Here is a 21,818-nt window from a genome sequence, read left to right as displayed (position 1 = left end):
CGAAGATTGCATTTCTCAAATGTTGAATTAAATGAAACTGAGCCTCAGTTATCCATTAAAGATGAGTTGAAACAAGTAGAAGAACGATTCAATGAGGCTGACGTTGGCGGTAAAGTCACCATCAAGCAGAAGTTACTTGAGATTGTTTGTCCTACATTGACATCAATGGTCCCTCCATTACATAAAGTCAAGACAAAGGGTGCACAAAAAAGTAAAGAGTGGAACTCTGCCTAGGGCTCTACCACCTCATGGCACGTGGTGTGGTATCATCGTAAGAAGTCACCAACCGCCTCCTCCCCATGCCAGGAAAATGTTCGTATATCCAACTCTAAAAAAATAATTATTCAATTAAATTACATCCATGTTCGAACATGGAAATAAATACATGAAATAAATGTCAAAGTTATAACTGTACCTGAAATAGAGTCAAATATCCAGCCATCTGCTTCGTGGACGCGAGACTCGCATCCCCGAGCTGCTCGTACAAATAGGCGAGTGCAGCAACACCCCAAGCATATCTGCCACACGCGTGTACGTCTCTAAATAACAATAAGTAAGACACGCGTATAGAACTGGCACTCTTATTTGCAAAAATCGTGCATCCTACTAGATGCAACAAATATGCTCTAGCAGCATAGTCCCAATGCTGCGACTCACACCTCTGAACATATATCTCTCTAAGCCAGCTGAGTCTGACTTTCGGACCACGTGCGTTCTCCATCTCAGCACCTGCTGTGCCACCATCAACGCCGAGCAGTTGCACAAGGGCTGTACGAGCCTCCTCAAACTCCAACTCCTCCAAATCACACATTTGTCCCATCACGGGCAGGTGAAGTAATGTCGAGACGTCATCAAGAGTAATCGACATCTCCCCTATAGGGAGATGGAAACTACTGGTCTCAAAATGCCACCTCTCTATGAATCCGAGGAGTAACCCCTTATCAACGTAATCATAACAAATCCCTGTAAGAGGCATCAAACTGGAATTCAACACAATGTCTTGAATTTCCTCGTGGCATGGTCCTAACTTATTTACTTTTTTTCCGTGGGAGATCAACTTCAGTGTGTCCCCTCGATCCTACACATCAATATTTAATAAAATTTCTATTAAAAAAATAATACAATAAATTTTATTTTTGCACTCACCCGGCCTTTGGAAATAGCATAAGCTACATGCTGAACATTGTGCGTCAGCAATGAATGATCGTGTGGACCTCCAAGAAATCCACCGACATCCTCTTGTATGTCATGAACATCCGCATGCTCCTCCTCATCGTCATCATCGTTAGGGGCCTCAAATGCATTCTCCTCACCATGAGTCTCATATGCCTCATATGTTTGTTCCTCAATGGCTCGCTCCTCAACTATGGGGTCATCCTGGATAGGAGTTGCCCGACTTCTACGAGCAGAAACGGTAGATCTTCTCCGAGCTTCACCCTGCGACGAACTCTCTCCTCGAGAACTCTCACCTCGAGAATTAAAAGATGCACCACGTGTTCTTGCCATTTCTAACAATAATTTGTTTGTTTAATTTCAAAAATTAAAAAAATTATTGTTTCAAATATCATTAATAAACTATAAAAAATGCAATTCAAAATAAATTAAACTAATAATAAATAATTTATTAACTACAACAAAAATTAAATAAAAGAAACAATTAGCTAATTAATTAAAAAAATATATTTAAATACGTTTCCATTTAATTATTATTAAATTAATTATTATTACAAATACAAATTTACTATAAATAAAATAAATACAAATACAAATTTACTAATATTAAATACAATTAAATTGATAATATTTATTTCAAGAAATAAAAATAATTTAAATATGTAAAAGTTTTCGTATCTAATTCTTAATCAATTTACTACAAATAAAAATTTTATAAAATATTCAAATAATAATCTAAGTCAAAGAAAATCTAAAAAATATTAACAAAAAATATATCAAATATATAAATATATATTCCAGTTATAATAATTCTAAAAATAATTAAAATATTAAAAAAAATGCAGCAGAGCCGAAACGGATGTGGGATATCCGATTGGCCTTCAACGGATATCCCACATCCGTCGATGGAAGTCGGACATCCGTCGAAGGCAAACGGATGTCCCACATCCGTTTTGGCCTTTCGTGCACAGTGAAGCCGAGAAACAGAAAGGACGGTGAAAGGAGAACCAACCTGAACCTGGACACCGCAGATCTCGCTCCTCCATGCTAGATGAACGGCTTCCTCCGCACCAGTGCTGCTCCACACCAAACGATCTTCTACGAAAATGAAAAACAAAGAAATGAAGAAAGAGAACTGAAACTTGGGGAGAGGTTGCAGACGGAAGTGAGAAGTGAGAGAGAGGTTGCAGACGGAAGAGAGATTCTTAGACGGAAATGGAAATGAAAGATCAAATGGTAGGTGCAGGCAATAAATAGAAAAAGTAAATTTAAATAAATTAAAATATTAAAATAATAAAAGTAAAAAATTTTAACTTTAGGATATAATTGAAATTATAGAAAATTGGGGAGGTGGAGGGAGAAGACTGAGGAGGTGGAGGGAGCAACACCCCAAGATTCATTGAATGCAATATGAAAGCCCACTGATTTGGTCTTCAATCAGACTTTCCCTTCTGCAGACCAATTATTTCTAATTGCATTCCAAAAAATTTTAAAACGACTATTTTACCCATAGTGATATCCGGATTATCAGTTTTAAAATTTTTCGTAAGATGTTTTCCAGAATTTCTAGAACAAAATTTCTAAACCTGGATTTTCGGGGTTGCTTTTCAGAGGATCAGGTATGATTTTATTGAGAAAATATAAAAAGTTGTTCCTCAAATATTAGAAGACAAGGGAGTTTGTTCGGTAGAGAACTTTGCACTAGCTTTTTAGAAAAGAAAAAATAACAATAGGAAAAAGTAAAATAATCTTTTATAAGATAAAATTAAGAAAATCATATTTCAGTTAAACTAATGGAAAATAATTTGGATGCATTAATTTATATATAAATTTAGTTTATGTTGAAGGCAATTTCATTTATCACTTTGCTTTTCTTTTTAGTTATGTTTGTGCAGAAATTTTTTTAAATATAGATGACGTGATTAAAATATAGAATATCTATTCAATGATCTAAAATTCAGTGGTTAATAGGTTATGCATCAAAATTATATTTATTTATGTAGTTCAAAAGTTGATAAAACATGTATCCTTTATATCCGGAGTTAAATAAGACTTACATCATCTTCTTTGTTTTTTTTTTCCATTTATTTTATTATTATTATTATTATTATTATTATTATTATTATTATTATCATTATTATTATTATTATTATTATTATTATTATTATTATTATTATTATTATTATTATTATATTAATTTGTATGAACATATTTGTTGATAGTGGAACTAGTTTTTCAAAAGAAAAAAAAAAGTTCAAAACACGATACAGGATTTGTTGAATCTAAACCAATATAATGTTTTTTATGTGTTCTACATCTTTCTTTATCTTTCCTTTTATTCATATATTAATTATATTTTCAATTTAATTACATTAAGATTTTTTAGTTAAAAGTATTTAAAAAAGAACTTCAAGAAAAATAATATTTTAAGAATTTTTTTAAAACAAATACATCCCTTCTTGGTTAAATAAAAACATTCATTTTTATTTTTATATAACATGACAACTAAAAACAAAATGGACTTATCAATAACACTTATTAACAGGAAACGAAAAAAAATGTCAATAATAACGGTTTATTATTAGATTATTCTTAAAAAATTTATCGATAAAAAATTGTTGGTAATATTTAAAGATAGATATTACCCATTAATAATTACCAACTGATATATCTTTTAATAATTACCGACAAATATATTTTCGATAATTCTCGACAAATATATCCTTTGGTAATTACTGATGGACAATATTTGTTAGTAATTACTGTAAGATAATGATCTTCGATAAATATCAAAGGAATAAAGTTATATATCCATCAATTTTAAAATACATAAGTTATATTATAATGGATACAAAAGGAATGAAGGTTTAGATCATACGAATGACATGCTCATGAATGGTAATGGAACCACCTGTAAGGTCCATTCTTTATTGAAGCTCGATTCCTTTTAGCAATAGAACATTTGTTGTGATAGTTTGTGTAATTCCAATGTGCTAGCAAAAAGTTTCAAATTAACTTTTCCAATCTAATAAAGGTGTTCTTCTACATTTCTTAGATCTCTAAACATCTCAAATAGCCTATGAAATGCTTTGTTGTGGAAATTTTTCTGAATTTCAGCTTCAGGCTCAAGTCTCTACTAAACCTTCAACTATAACAATAAATCATACACAAATCATGTTTATGTACTCTATTTTACATTTGACTTAACATACATCAGTAGATATGAGAATTAGTTTGATGACGTTTCACCTTAAATCGCTGTTGTCATAATGAATCTTTGTCTTCTGGAAGTATTGCTCTCTATGTTAGCCAAGACTTTAGAAATTGGTTCTTAATAGACCTAGTGATGGCTGAGAGAAACAATTATAGAGGGAAGAAACTTGAATATACGAGAAATAAAAGTCATGACTCATTCCATTATTCATAATAATAAAAAAGTAAAGTAACTAAAAAGCTAAAGTGGATCAATAGGAAAAAAATTCGATGGTTGGTTATAGACCATCTCTCCTTCATAAAGAAGAATTGCATCAATGTTACCAACATATGCATCCTCATATAATTCTACAACATGATCATGAAACTTAATGTTTGCATGTGCGTCAACAATAAAAGTATAGTAACATCTAGAAGGCAATTAGAATTTGATTGTTCAAATCAAAACCAGTTTCATCATCCTCATTTAAATCAGTTGCTACATGCCCAATAACTTGTAACTCGACAAAATCAACAATGAAATCAACAACGTCCATAACTTTCAACTCAGCAATCCAAGCATGGCTTTTATTCTCAAATTCAAAAAAACTTCATCAAAATCAGTTTCAACATGAACATGAGAAAAAACCTCAAAATCAGTTTCAGACTCATTTAAATAAGCATAAAAATCCATTTAAACGTACTTCACATGGGAGTGTATGTAGTGTGATTGAACTGACTTTTGTAATATCTTTATTGGACATTTTGGATTGGGGACTAATTCTTTCAAGGCAGAAGGTCTAAGACTATTAGAGTACGTGTTTGTGTCAAAGGAAGAGACACTTAAAACATTTAAACAGACAATATAAAAGAAGATTGTGAGAAATTGTCAAAGATGCTAAAAATAGCCAAAAAACTAAAGGAAAAAAAACTACGTAAAACAACAACTCCTATAGCCAAAAACCAATAACACTAACTAAAGACTCTCAAAACACTTTCCTATAACTCAAAACATCAAAGAGAATGTGCAACCAACCTCAAAATAGGAAAGAAAATTAAAACTGGATCACAAAACTAGTTGGAAATAATAAAGCTACATCATAAGGAAAATTAAAAGCATGCTAGAGCTAGCTATTGAACCAAAAACAGAAAAATAAAGAAAAATCACCCTTTTTCTCTCTTAGTGCCTCTGTGCTTTCAACATCTATATGTCATTGTTTTTATTTGGTTTCAGAAACAATGAATGTGGGTCATGTTTTACCTTTATCAGAAAAAAAAATATGGGATTGAAAGAGGTATCTAATAGAGTAGAGGGAATAGTGGACTAGGATATGGAATAGGTTGAAACATGATGATAATTTCTATGAGTTTTAGTTCCCTTCGAAGCAAGGTGATGTAGTGTAAATCAAACTATACACTTGAAATAGGTTGATAGTTTCTATGAGGAAGACCTTTCATTTCAAAGAAGCAACATGAAGTTGTATACTAACTTATTTTAGTACTTAAGGTTCCTCCTTGTTTACATGAATATGTTGTAGTTCTTGTAATATTTATGCTACCCCATAGGCATGGGACTGAATCTTATACACCATTTGTACATTAATTAAAAAAAGTGAAAATTGTTGCCCCATCCAATAATAAATGGATTGAAATTTTCAATTCATGTGATACAACACTCACTACAAAAAAGGAGGGCATTACCGAAGGCCAGAATCCTTCGGTAACATCCAAAAGCCGTCGATAATGACAATTTACCGAGGGATTAGCGACGGCTATTAGACCGTCAATAAACATGTTGTCGCTAACCATTACCGACGGCCTATGGCCCTTGGTAATTACCGAAGGGCAGAAGCCTTCGGTAATTACCGAAGGGCATAAACCTTCGGTAATTACCGAAAGATATAAGCCTTCGGTAAAGCCTTCGGTAAATTCCACGCAAATGTCAAGCAAAATTGGATTGGTTATCAAACTAAACAAACCTGTATAAATTTTTTCACAACACAAATAGACCTACATAACATTTTCTAACAACACACAGACCTGCATAATGTGCATCTCACTCATCCAATCATTGATTAAAAAAACAATATAACATCTGAATCATCCAATTATCTATAGAACATGTATTTATAAATAAAACATAAAACAAAAAACAATCTAACATAATGTTCTAACATAATGTTCTAACATCCAATTGATCTAAGATCCAAATGATCTAACATCGAAATGTTCTAATATCCAAATGTTTCTATAACAACTATGTTCAATAACAAAATAAAACTAATAATGTACATAGTTATCATCAGAATGATCTTCATCATCCTGCTCCTCTATAGATGGCTGGACTGGTGTGGGTTTGACTGATGTGGGCTGTTGAGGGACGGTGGGTGACGAGGAGGGTCGTGGCTGGGTCGCAGGCATAATGAACTAATCTTGTGAAGTTTAAGGCAACAGTCTCATGACCAGGGCCTTAAAGTTTCTAAACTCTGATCTCAAATCAGTGATTTCTTGGTCACGTTGCTCCAGTGCCTGCGTGAGGAGGACAACGACCTTGTCAGCAGTAGTGGTGGAAGAAGAAGGTTGGTGCTTTAGAGTACCTCCTCTCGATGTTGTATAGTTTGCAGCAAGTTGACCTGCACCGTACACTCGTCCCTTTTTCTTCCCACCAACGATGTCGACCCAGCACTGTGTCCTACGAATGTCGTCTTCTGCATTACTCGCATCATCCGGTGTATGAGCTGACCCATGTTCAGATCTAACCTGTGAAAGTCTCATAGAAAATTCTTCCTATTCAAACATTAAAAGCAATGTTAGGGAATGATAGAATAACATAAATGAAAAATTACTAATAGTAACAGTGTTAGTTGCTTAAATGAGTCTTTCGAGATCTTTCATCAACGAATTCATTAGTGCCCTTCCGAACATGAGTCTGTGCAAAGACCTCATCAACATGGACCGCCCATCCTAGAGCTTGTGCCTGTAACATAATTTAGAGTTAGAAGTGTACATATGAAATAAAAAATACATAAGTTATATATGAAAAAAACAGAAAAGTAATGAAAGTTTACCATACGAATGGCATGCTCATGAATCGTGATCGAACCACCAGTATGCGGGGTGCCACCCTTTTCAGAAGCTCTGTTCCTCTGGGCTTTGGCGCACTTATTGCGAAACTCTAGTGAATTCCAATGAGCTAGTAAAGAGTTCCAAATGTGCTCGCCCAACCAATAAGGGCGATCTGCTGCATTACGAGCATCTCTATACATCTTTGACAGCCGATGAGATGCTTTCATGTGGAAATTTCTTTTTATCTATGTTTCATGTTCAGGTTTCCACTACACCTTCATCTATAAAATTAAACAAAACAAACATTGATTAATCATCACACTAAAATAAGAATGACAATTAGTTTAATGGATTTTTCACCTGAAAACGCTGCCAGAATGGCTTTTTGTCGTCATCAAGTATTGCTCCCCAAGTAGGCCATGGACTTAAAAACTGTTGCTTAATTGATCGTGTGATGGCCTGGGTAGCAACCCTGGATGGAACAAACCTGCATAATAAAAGTCAATTGAATTAAAACAATCTTTAAACATCAAAATGGTTAAAAAAGGATTAAAATCTTACCCTTTACCAAACGGCTCAATCCATGGTCGATCATGGAGGGACGGGTCAACATCTTCACCATCACCAGCTGCATCTGGATCAGTAGATGGTGTGACAGTCTCAAAAGGCGGTACAGAAGATGAGGAAGGTATAGTAGTAGGGTCAGCGGTAGGAGTGGGGGTAATAAGCACAAGGGGAGGAGTGGGGGTTATAAGGACAGGGGGAGGAGTGGGGGGTTATAATCACAGGAGGAGGAAGAGAGTCTGCTGCAGGGATAGAAGAAGGGTGTACTGGAGGGGTAGGAGAAAGGTGTACTGCAGTGGTAGGAGTAGGGTCTATTGCAGGGGTAGGAGGAGGCCCCACAGACGATGGACTGGGGGCAGTAGTGGTAAGTAGTGTAGCAGGCACCCTAAGTACATACTTTGGTGCCTGATGTTGCCTCTTTTTAGGCCTTACTACCCATTTTCCTTTATCAGGACGTTCTGAACCTTGTCCTGTCATTACTGCATTCAAATTGTTACAAATAAAGTGAAATAATAGAAAAGAATAAGGAAGGATCAATATAACATTAAAATTATCCCTAAAATAATTGCATACAACTTTTAAGATGGTATTTTACATAGCCCTATTGAAATGATAGTTCAATTTGCTACAATAGATGTCCCACATTCAATCATCGTCATCATGATCTTCATCTTCTTCTTCATCATCATCATCATCATCATCATCATCATTTTCTTCTTCTTCTTCATCATCATAATCATCATCTTCTTCTTCTTCTTCTTCTTCTTCTTCTTTTTCTTCTTCTTCTTCTTCTTCTTCTTCTTCATCACCTTGTATTGCTGCTTCTAACTCATCTTCATCACCATCAGGGTCGTGCAATGCGGTTATACGTTCAACTTCAATAATTTCTTGTGGTTGTGACATTTGGTCAAGTTGGTAGGCAACATCTTCCTCAACCTCATTTGAGTCAATGCAACCTCTAGGCTTGGTTTGTATTGCTATAGCCCAACCACGCTTGTCAATATTGCGGAATGGTGGATATGACACATAATAAACCTGTATGACATTAGTTGCTAGAATGAAAGGATCAAACGGTCCATATCTTAATCTCAGGTGGAGTTCGACAATGTTAAACCTAGGATCCACTCTAGTACCAACTCTAGAAGGATCAAACCATTCACAATAAAAAAGTACTACTCTGTTTGGAGAAGTATTGTTGTTGTACCTAAGCCTTTTTATTAATTACATTAAACCTATATCATCATAAGTACACAAAGGGTCCCACCCCTTATTAATTCCAATGTACCAAAATCCCTCCCCTGACAACGTCCTATTAATCCCACCATATGGCCAACATCATCTAGGCTAATTCAATTTTTTTTAACACAAACCAGTTACTAATTCTCAAACATACCTCTACACCTAGTATCTACCATTCAACTACTGGAATAATTTTCAACAGGTTATTAATCACCCAAATTCATTGCCACTTCCAAATGAAATAACCTTCAAATTCCATGGTCAACATTATCCTATTCAGCAACAGAGTTCATGCAATCACAATAACTGATGTGTAGCATCTAATATGAAATCCAAAGATTAGCCATTCATGTCATATTATATCACTCACAACATTTATGATCGGACCAATCACACACAACCAAAGCATCCATAGCCAACTTATATTAACTATACATAAAAAGAGACACAATAGATGGATCATGCAACTTTATTCAGACTTACCTACAACTCAGTTTTATTTACCTATACTACAACATTTATCATTTGATCATCATCCATCAATTGATTTAATGCATTTAAAAGTGACAAGACAACATTCCAATCACGCAATATTGCTCACGGCACCATGCTCTTTTAACAGCCAATACATTATTACAATAGACCTGGATTAAATTTTGGCATGTATCACTTCCACATTTAAAACAGAGTATCTTACCACATCTATTTCATGACTCAAGCAACAATTTTAAACGAAATCTTTCCACATTCTATCATCACTGTACATGTAGAACAGAGTACACATTCACTTTTATATTTCTTATCTCTAAGAAACAAGAAAAAAAAACATCAATCACCAATCAAAATTGTACCAGTCTCCAAAAAACTGCCTAAGATAGCATCTAGTTAATTTTAGTCAACTTTAATCCATAAATACATAAAGTATTAACCCATAAATAACCACCAGAAGGATTCAAGAGAATAGACAAGAAGGATTCACAACAGAGACACCCTTAATACGTTAACGAGGCACCACGACAGCTACAAATGCACTTTATAATATCATATACGAGAATCATCTCATCAACTAACATTTACTCCCTACTAAAGCATTCATACCCAAGATGAAGTACGCACCAGCCAAAACACGACCTTTTGTTTTGGCAATTGAGCACTACGCATCAGCCAACACCACTTCACTGCAACGCCCTCGACACGCCAACCCCCAACAACCCCTACCCCTGTCGAAACACTCACAAGGACTAAAACACGAACCCTAGCCGCAAACCAGCCACCAACGAGTCGTCGTCAGCGTCTGCAACAGCAACCACTTCAAACCGCCTTAGGGCAACAACCTCACACTTCAAACCAACGAACCGCTTCGAACAGAGAGTAGGGAATGGAAGAGCGCCACCCAGCAACGAACCTCCGTCAACGTCCACACCACTAAACTCGCACCGTCAAATCGCAGTGTCCAACCGACTGACCGCCACCACCCCTAACGCAAACGCCAACTTCCACGAGTCACCACCCTCCAAAGTAATAGCCACCAATGAACCCACCTCCGCGTGAGCAACACGACAATGGCTTAGGGTGACCAACTTCGGCTTACGGTAATGACGAACAGACCTGGGAAGGGGAGAGAGGGATTTATGAAATTGAAGAGACGAGGGAAGGGGAGACGAGGGAATTCTCAAAATTGGGGAATTCAGGGCAAAAAAACCAAATTTCTAATCGCTGACATTACCGAAGGCCTACATGCCTTCGGTATATTATGTGACCAATACTTTACAAAAGGCCTAAAGGCCATCGGTAAATTCTCGTCGGTAATTACGCTCTTTCTTGTAGTGACTATGCTTTTTTCCTCCAATTTGATGATTTCAGACACACACCTATTTGCTCACCAAAGGCCACTTTTTGATTAGTGATTACTCAAAAGTTGACTCCTAAAACTAAACCAGTTCCTAATTTTGTTGTTCAAGTGAAAAATCTTGGTTAGGTAATCAAAGGGAATGTGCATGTGTTTGTGTGTGTGGTGCCCACAATAGAGAGCAAAGGAAATTTGTTACCTTGATTGGCCACTATCTTAGGTCCTCCAAGATGAATTCTCTATAGCAGAGGGAATTGGGGGTAAGCATGAATTGACATTATTAGGTCATTAGGAAAGAGTAATTTTAATGTTAATGTAGTAAAAAGTGAGAGTTCTTAGCTTGTTTTTTTAGTCTAATTTTGGAATTTGATATATGAAAACCTAAAGGAGTTGGTATATGACTAAACTAAAGGTTTGTGGTTTGTTTATGAATTAATTATTACTTGTTTAGACACTTAGTTTGTTGAATTCTGGTTTATAAGATGTAGAATTGAATATATGAGTTTTAAATTGTTACTTTGATTTGGTGCACCTAATTCCTGACCAAAAGAAAAAAATGGTATTCCATTGTGGTTATAAACATGTTTTCAAATTAATTCTAATGTCAAGGATGCTAATTGGTCATTTGGATGGGTTTTAGATGCTACCAAATTTGAAAATCATAATTGACAGGAATAATTAATTAGCAGACCTGATAATCAATTATTTTAGTTAGAATTGCATCTTTGCTAAAAAAATCTCTAGAATAATTAATTTAATAATCATTTATTACAGTAGGTATTCTAAGATAACCGATTATCATATCTGATAATCGATTATTTCAGTAGGTATTAATTATTATAATCGTTTATCTCATACGAAAATATACGAAAATGGATATTTATGGTTTGTGAACATTTTTATATGTATTTTTATGATGGATGAATTTGGTGGATGATGCTTCATGAAATGCAAATTGAATATTAACATGTATGATAGTTATTCACCATGATATGATGGTTACGATGATATGTATAGTTTTAATACATGTGGATACTTTATGGATGGTAAACATGAAGGTGTGTATAGATTAAGTATGTGGTGAAAGGATATCCATGGGAAATATCCTTGTGTTGTGTTGTTGTGATGTATTGAAGTAGGGACTCCTAGATTGAGGATGATTTTGATGCTCTAATAATCATCAAATCTCAAGTAGAGAGGGATGAGTTATGTCGTAAGGACTAGTAGGAGGTCCTTTTCTATGGTCACTAGTTTGGGCCATAGGTATTAACAGATTAACCTTGGTGTGGGGTAGCTTAGGTGGGCAAGTTGTTCCACCACACACGGGATAGGTCTCCAATGAATCTGACATCAATACATGTATCTGGATGATCGAAGTCTAAAGTTGATATAATTATTCCTATATGGCTTGATTTATATTATGAGTGTGACGTACTTTAGCTTACTCTTTTTTCTTTGTCTGTTCGTGTATGTGTTTGTTTTCTCTTTTGCAATGATCACCTTAATGGTGTGAGCTTAGGGGTGTCTGTGTTAAGCAAGAGCAGGTTGGTAGCGAAACTGAAGCTTAGACTTGAACATTTTGTCGTTCCCTTTTAGTTTGTAAAGTATATACTAAATTTTTGGTTTAGTGTACTATCTCTTTGTATTGTAGAACAATGTATACCTATTGCTATTATGTGTTATTTATGAATAATTGTAATAGCAGTTTATATGTTTTCTTGAGTTAACTGTTTTGTAATCTTAAAAGTGTGATATATCTTACAATAGTTTAATACTATGAAAATTGGGATGTTACGGTGTCAATCTAATGGTGTAGCGGAAAAGAAAATAAAATGTTTTGTTTTAAATGGTAAAAGTTAAGCTATGAATTCTAGCTTTTCTATAATTATATAAGGTGAAACTTGCTTTGTTTGTTATATTCTCAATAAAATTGTTTATAAGTCGTGATAAAACTCCTTATGAGTTATGAAAGAAATAAGAACTATATTTAAAATATTTCAAAGTGTGGGATGCTTGTAAAAGATTAATATAGCTTTTAATAAGAAAAGAAAAATTCTTGATTATATTAATTCCGAAGTGAGTGAAAAGTTTTACAATACTACTATAGAATTTAGATGTGTTTCTTTAAAAGATAAATTGACTAACAATGTATGTGATACTTCTAGTTTTTTTTTCCTAGTTATAATATTATTTATGATATTTAATATGTAAATTTTTTTTTAAATTATTGAAGAATATACTAATATAAATTGGATTTTGACTTTGATGATAAAAAATCAACTACTTTTGGATGGATGGAGATACAGTATCATGGAAATATACTAAACAAAATGTTATTTTATGGTATAAACAGAATATTATTATTGTAAATACTGTTACTGAGGCAAAATTGTAAATGCCGTATTATTATTGTAAATCTGCTGAGGAAAATACTATTGCTAGTGGGTTATCATAAATATATGCGTGGCCAACCACAGCATAACACATGAATTTGTTTAACCAACCATGGTCTGCATTAAGCACCTGGTGAACCTGCTTCTTTTGGCCTATATATCACGATAACCCACAACCAAATTTTATACTTACACACTGAACACACAGCTGTTTTTGAACGTGAATTGTGCTCTGCTACTAGCTTATACAACAGAAAGTTCTACAGCTCATAAAAGAGTCTTGGACCCAGTTCCTAAAAGCAGGGTTTTGACTTTTGCATGATAACTTTGTTAAGTGAAATATTCTATGATATTTTAGCTTTTTGTTTCTGAAACTACTCTGCCTATTCATATAACTTTTCGTGCCTTTCTAATTACAATTAATTAAGGGGATAGTGGTGAAAAAAGTTTATGATAACGAGAGTGTTATTTGACCACTAATTGGGGTCTTGTTAAAAACACGTGTACTCTATTCAAGTTTAACATCTTTCTCAATTAATTCATCCATCTTCTCCTACTTTGTAGGGAAACTCCATCATAGTTTTATTTTTTAAACATATCTCAAAAAATCGAAAGAAGAAAGTATATTTGAATTATCTTAAAATCTTAAACCTTAATTCCTAATTTAATACTATGTGGTAACAACCGTATATATTTTTTTATATTTAGAAAACATGTTACGAAATATAACATTAACAAAATTAGAGTTTTTTTTCGTAACTTTACTTAAATGATGTTTAAGAAAAAAAAAATATTTAAGTAACTTTATATAAAAGTTGCCTCGTTATCTTGAAGAGTTTAGAAGTTGAAAATTAAACATTATGAAAAATTACGAGAAAAGAGGAAATAATAAGGCAAAATAAAATGAATATAACATTTAAAAGAACTACCACTTGAAATATAAAATATAATCCCATAATTAAATTATTATATGTAAAATTTAATTATTACAATATATAAGTCTTCATCAATTCTTAATTTTTTTTTTTTTAGTGTTTAATGAAGATATGTGAATAGCAACATCCAATGATCTGGCAAAAGTTATAAATAAGAGGAGAAAAATTAGCTCTATATATGCTAAGCCGTTGTGAAAAGTTAAAGAGGAGAATGAACGAAAATAGTTAAGTTGTTTAGAAAATCATATAATTTTGTTCCTAATTTTGAGCGCTACTAAAGTCGAACGGTCATGAACTGGGAGGACTTCAAAGGACCGAACCCATTTAATGACCGAGCGCAGAACAAGGCCGAACGGCCAAATCAGCGCATGGCCGAGCGGTCAACAGTGAACCCTCAGTTTTTTGCATAATTCTGCAGAAACTTCTGCATAATTCTGCAGAAACTTCTGCATAATTCTGCAGAATTCTGAGTACATCAAATTTTACCAAAACTAAACATTTTTCCAACTTCTAATCTTCCAAACACGAATCATATACACATTTACACCTATCCAAGAGTACCTAAATCTTTCTAACATCATTCCAAAGAGTCCCGTACCAGATTTCACTTCAAATTCTGCATAATTCACCACTCAAAGACCCAAAATCTATTTTCCTACTTTTGACACATTTTAGGAGGACTTAAAGGTTCTAACAGGTCTAAATACACTTGCTCAGACTCTTCCCACTGACCAATTTCACTCTCGGCTCCAAACTCTCATTTTCAATTACTCACTTTCTCAAAACTAGAACAGACCGAACACTTATGCAGAGACTTCAACCAGTTCACAGATTCCATCATTCATCAATTCAATACAATTCAATCAAACATTCAATTCATATACATGTAACCATCCAAACAGTAATTTCGTACAGAAAAAATCATAATTAAATTAACTAGCTTCCCTTACCTCGAATCAAAGAGACCATTTTTCTTTCACATTTCAACCCGAGAATTTCTACAACAGCTACAATTTATGATCGGTGCAGCGAAATCAACCGAAGAAATCAAAAGATAAAAGACTCAGGAACAAAAGCAAGAACACATGCAAGCCGATCAATTCTTGCATGCACAGAAAACGCAAAGAATTCACAGGAAGAAGGTTTGGACCTTACCAACTTCAAGAGAGGATTTTGATCGGTGCTAAATGAAGCCCTTTATACCAGGAGTGCTCAGGCACCAACTGATTGTTGATCGGAAGAAAAAGGAAGGAGAAAATTTTGAGAGAAGGTGGAGAAAAGAATAAACTTGAGTTTTTAGAGAGAGGTATAGATTATGATAAATGGAATGAACTGAGATTTGGAGAAAATTATATAAAATGTTAAATCTCTTTTGGTTGAGACATTTGTCCCTCCTTTACACGTGTCATTTTCAGGATTTGACATTACTCCTACAATGTATATTGACAATGTCATTTAAAGTATTTATGTTTTTATCTCGTATATGTCGTTTTCATTACTTATAAATTATAAGATAAAATTATGTCAAAAGAATTTTTCAGAGAAAAAATAAATATTATTTTATTAACTAAATTAATTTATACGTAAATTAATCTATAAAGAGTCTTTTATTTTGTTTTAATGATTATCTTTTAAGAGCACAATTTAATTTTCAATTTATAGAAAAGTTTATGTATTTTTTGTTATCTTCTTGAAATTCTTATGAAAAAGTTTCTTCAAACATATCCATCACCGTAATACTTAAACGGATACGAGGTAATAAATTCTTCTGGATAGAGAAAAGAGTGGTTCATATAAATTTCACTTTTGAGGGTTGCATAATTTATTACCTATGCAAAACAAGGAAGAAGTAGATGAAACTACAAATATAATTAGGAAAATAATAATGAAACCATCTTAGAACTTTAAATCCATACGCAAATATATATTTGGTTTTCTACTGTAGGTATGGTGTTGCAAATAACTAAATTAGGCTTTATACAATCTAGATTGGATTCACTTTAACTTTTTCTATTTCAAATGTTTCATAACAATTATCAAGCCTAAGTTTAAACATTATCTTTAAATCAGGAATACAAAAGCTAGTTGAACTTGTGGTGAAAAGAATGCATGATTGAAATTGAAAACTATATCTACCTTTGGATGGAATATAATTGGATTAAGATGAGAAGTTAAAAATGAAAAATTGAAAGAGAATCCAACCAACCATAAGAAACAAATTACAAGATTAATAACTATTAAATAGTCATTTACTCATCTAATTTACGTTTAATAGCGAAATAATCCATGTAAAAAAGAGGTAGTGACATTTTTATATATAAGTGGAAGTGATTTATGTTGAACCTCTTATTGGTTGATGTAAAACAAATAATTTATGTCGGACATTATAAGGTCTAACGTAAATTGCATACTTTATATCAAGCAATAAGGGTTCTGATACGATTTTTTTTAAAAATTTCATATCCAGGTTCTCCTTCTCATTTTTCATTGTGCGAAAAAACACTAAAATTGCTATTTCAAATTAAGGTTTGTTCTCTGGTGATGAAATGTGCTAGTTTGGAGATTCATTTATGACCAAGTCTTCTTTTTCTATGATGGACTTCTCATTGGGCAACCTTTTGTCTATTTGTTTTCTTTATCGTTGAGGGTTTTTTCTGCTAAACTTTGCATTTTCATTTGTTATCATGACTATTTTTTTGGGGAACTCATTCATAGCTTTGCATGAATCTCCCCTTATTTGTATATTATTGTGTTTATTGTTGTAATAACGTGTTGTAGTGATAAAGAAAAGTGTCTTTTTTGGATTTTAATAAAATTTAAAATCAAAGTTCTCACTGTGGTTCATATCTACCACTAATAAAACAAATTTACAATGAAATGGGTATTTCTGATATTATTTCAGTTTTATGTGTTATGTATGGAGTTATCAACTTGACCCATGATCCATAGACTATCTAACCCACTCTTAAAAGAGTACCATTTTAAAAAGCCTCTCAAGTGAAGACTAAAAAAACCCTCAAATCCCAAAATCTCATCTCTCAAGTGAGGTAAGGTTAGAGTTAAGATAGATTTAATTTAATTATAAGACTTTAATTAACTTTTAAAAATCATATAATTTATATATATATATATATATATATATATATATATATATATAATTATATACTGATATAAAATTATATACTGATGTAAAATCATCAGTATATAATGATGATTTTACATATTAAGAGTTTTAGGATTTGTATAATTTATACATATTAAGAGTTTTAGGATTTGTATACTGATGATTTTACATCAGTATATAATTTTATATCAGTATATAATTATATATATATATATATATATATATATATATATATATTATGATTTCGATAATATATTTATATGCTACTGCAATTTAACTTTTTTACATATGTAGAATGTATCTCTTTCAAACTGATCTTATTTTAATAACTTACTCTTTCAAATAATACATTATTATTGAGAAAAATTAAACATTTTGAAAATAAATAAAAATACCAATATTTATTTTAAGTTAAAAATATCAGTCAATTTAGTTTTTTTAAAAGGTTAAAATTCCAATAATCTTGGAACATAAAAGAATAGAAGAAGAAAAAAGAAAGTAAAAAAATATAATTCTAATTAGTTATAATTTTCTCGTTATAAAAAATGTGCGTGGTTCAGGATTTATTGAATCTATTTTTTTTTTAATAGAAATGATTCTCTTCAATATATCCATTCAAAAAAATTATTAGAATGAAAATAAAAATTAAAGACACAAATCATGTTATTAAAAAAGTGGTTTCCAACTAAATATATAATGTAACAAAGAAATGAGAAAAAAAAAGGGAGAACACGTTATCTTTTATGTCCCATATCAGTAACGCAATATTTGTGCAATAGTCTACTTGCAAAAATTATATTAATAATCATTGTTCTATTAATTAAAATAAAACCATTCAATATGCTGGTTTAAATATGTAACTATTTTGCAATGAATAAATAAACATTATTATTTATTTTTTCAATCCCTTTAAAATAAAAAAATAAAATAAACTTTAATTTTCATATTTCTCCAAAATAAAAGGTAAACAAACCATTAACTATGTGAATAATAAAGACTCTAATGATAATTTATAGTGAATTAACAATAATTTTAATGTTCAACTTGTATGCAAAATTACCATAATTCATCCAGTATGAGAAATATAGATGATTTTTTTTCACAACAAAATTAAATGACTATATTATTAATTATATTTAGCCAATTAAGGAAAATTAAATATGTTTAGTGAGTCAAGGATTTCCACGTTCATCTTATGTTTGTATAATTTTTTTATATAAGTAAGCAATAAAGTTTATTAAAATCTCTTACAAAGTTTATTTAATCTGATTAAAATGTTTATATATAATTATTTGACAAATTAAAAGTACTTAAATTTACAACAAATTAGGATTTAATTACATTTTTTCTGAAAAAAATGTCCATGGATTAACCTTTGCCCACAAGACTTTGTAGATATTTTGGCCTTGTGGCTTTTTCTTAGTCCAACTCACGTGAGTCAAGGTCAAACCATGTAAGACCAAATTGACGGGTCTAGTCACGTATCAAATGAAAGATTTATTTTTTATAAAGTTGAAGAAGAGTTAGTAAGTAGAGAAGTCAGATTTAAAACAGGGGTTGGGTCATCCAAGGAGAATATTGAGTTTGGGTATAGAAGACAATGATGAATTGAAAATTAGAGATTTTTGTTTTTCTTTAACTTCAATGTTTGTACAACTTAATTTTTTTCGAGTGTAGTCCAATATTTATCATAAGTTTGACTTCTATGTTTACTAACTCTTCTTCACTTTTATCAAAATTCTTTATTTGATATGCAACATATATAACTGAAACAATCTCATAAATGTTCAATTTATTGTAGTTTTTTTTATGTCAAACTTATTATAGTCTGACAAAAACATATACAAGTGAAACAATCTCATAAATGTTCAATTTATTGTAGTTTTTTTATTAATCACAAGCATTTTTACATCAAACTTATTATAGTCTGACATAGATTATCACTTTTACTATTGGACCTAATATGATGTCAATTTGTGTCTATTTTTTATATGACATAAATTTACTTGTCATGTATTAACATCATACATAAAAAAAAATTCCAAAATAACAAACGTAACAAAGCTTAGAGGAGACAACCTTTAAATATAAAGGAATTATAAGTCTTCACAAGGATAATAACAACGTTGTTATGGAATAAATCCTGAAGTTCCAAAAAGTAGAGGCAATTTTGGTATTGTTAGCATGGGTAAAACGCTAACATTATTCATGGAATATCAAATAGGTTTTATGACGGAGGTTGCTAGTATTAGTTTTATTTCTTAGCCTTTAAATTATATTTTTCTAATTGTATATACAACTTTAAACACTTATTATTATTATCATCCATCCCTTATTGTTGACAAGATGAGCTATGAGATACACATTCTATATAAATTTTACCGAGTAAAAAGTAGTATTCGAAGAATGTGTTAAAGGAAATTGATTATTAAGAGTATAATTTTAAAAAAAAATTGAGATGGAAATCATGATTCGTGTTGAATAGCATTGGAAAAGTTGGACAAGTGAGTTATTGACAACATTGATGTTGATTCCCCAATGACCATACGATAAGTTATTTAAATGGCTCCTTAGCTTTTTAGCATTTCATGTCTAAAGCAAAGCTATATTCCACCGCCCCCAGAATTCTTTTCAAAACCCTCTCACTTGATACTTTTCATGCTTTAACTTTCCATTTCAATTCATCTTCAACCGCGCCACTATATAAAGGAACCAACTCCCATCTTCCTCACAACCATATAATCAACTTACCATCACCAAAAACTCTTATTTCTCTCAATTCTACATCCACAAATCTTCATATAATACCTCCCTCTTACCACAATAAACTCTTGGGGCAGTGTTGGCTTCAGGCATGAACTTAATTATATAAGCAAGAAAAGCTGAAACTCTCATCAACTAGTGCCACATTCATTGAACTTTAATATTGGTACGTATGCTTCATTTCACAACCAAAGTTTCTTTGAGATATTGATTAACAATTGTGAAAGTATTGAGATGACATTAATAATGCTTATATGGAAAATGTTAATGTCGCATAATGAATTGCTATTACTAGTGACATTTTCTTTCACTAGTTTAAAACTTGTGCCTTATTTTTAACAAACTGTAACTAATTTTAAAAGTGGTCAGAAATTTTGATTTTAAATAATTTATTTGATAAATTAGTTTCAGTTGAAATAAGTTTTGAAATAATTATTAAAAAATATTTAAGTAATTTTTTGTTTTAATTTTACGTATTGTTTGAAAGTAAAATGACTGCTATGAATAAACAGGAGTTTCAGGTTCAGATGTGTATCCTAACGTCGACGTTGAAGTGTCATGAACCTACGGAAGTTTCTAAGGTACACTTTTTGAGTCTTATATTATTCCTATGTCGTTGGATATATTCTTTCTGTAAATTATTTATTAACTAATATATATAAAAATAATTATTGTAATAAATTACTAAAAGGGATTATTATTTATTGATGTCGTTCTTCTTGTACTCTACCATTTCAAAAGTGGTGTGTACTACTGTAGATAAGTATTCAACTACAGATTCCAAAATCTTCCAAATATCCAAATATAGTTATGATTGTTAGTTAAAACGAATAAATAGTATAATTGTTTTATCACTTTCAAGTTAAATATAAGGTGGCATATTCCTTACAACTTTTAATTTGTACAGGTACGCTAAATGTAATTTTGAAATACTAATAAAAAAGGTTTAAGAAAAATATCTCAGCGGAATAAATGCTGATTTACATACAGTGTGAGACTATTTTCTTTTATCACTTTCTAATTATATCAAGATATGTATCGTTTATATGGGGTGGCTGAGGGAGAATGGTGATTTCTAATTTTATTATTCAAACTTATTTTTTTATATATAAAACGTTTAATACAACAATCAAATATTCAAGTGTATGGATGCACCCATTGAAAGAGGTGTACCATAAATGCTTGCTTTCAATTTTTTCTGAGTCAAAATATTAACTTAAGTGAGTGAGGAGTTATGTCATTGATGTTAAAATTTTTAACAAAATTTTGGGTTGAAGTTTGCATAACTTAATAATCCAAAAAAAGTTGTCTCTGATGTAATAGTGATGATTCTAAAAAGGGTTTTATTGTTTACAATTTCTTTTTATTCAATTCAAATAAGACTTTTTTTAATAAAAATAAAAATAAAATGATTTGGTCACTTCCGTTCATGGTCCCATATTTTTTTATAAACAAAGAAATATTATCATTGAGGAGCTACAAGTGTACCAGAGAGACATATTACAAAGCAAAACTATGTT

At 31.8% G+C, this 21,818-nt stretch overlaps 1 protein-coding gene across 1 annotated transcript; it reads right to left on the bottom strand.

Moving 5' to 3' along the window:
* Window positions 1-238: 238 nt before the first annotated feature.
* Window positions 239-7,631, bottom strand: LOC128194842 (uncharacterized). The gene is made up of 5 exons (XM_052871321.1): window positions 7,439-7,631; window positions 2,053-2,271; window positions 1,147-1,508; window positions 416-1,078; window positions 239-328 (listed from the first exon to the last, which is right to left on the bottom strand). Exons 1-5 carry the CDS (start codon window positions 7,629-7,631, stop codon window positions 239-241), a joined length of 1,527 nt encoding a protein of 508 aa, XP_052727281.1.
* Between the last annotated feature and the right edge of the window lie 14,187 nt (window positions 7,632-21,818).

Source organism: Vigna angularis, chromosome 1 (genome assembly GCF_016808095.1).
Source record: "Vigna angularis cultivar LongXiaoDou No.4 chromosome 1, ASM1680809v1, whole genome shotgun sequence".
NCBI classification, from domain to species: Eukaryota; Viridiplantae; Streptophyta; class Magnoliopsida; order Fabales; family Fabaceae; genus Vigna; species Vigna angularis.
Note: the sequence above shows the minus strand (reverse complement) of the source record. Positions and strands in the feature narration are given on the sequence as shown.

Coding starts and splice junctions, on each gene's coding strand:
- LOC128194842 (XM_052871321.1), bottom strand. CDS start 7,631: ATGTATAGAGATGCTCGTAATGCAGCAGATCGCCCTTATTGGTTGGGC. Junction 2,272..7,438: donor GATTCATGAGCATGCCATTC/GTATGGTAAACT, acceptor TCATTTTCGTAG/AAGATCGTTTGGTGTGGAGC. Junction 1,079..1,146: donor ATGCTATTTCCAAAGGCCGG/GTGAGTGCAAAA, acceptor ATTGATGTGTAG/GATCGAGGGGACACACTGAA.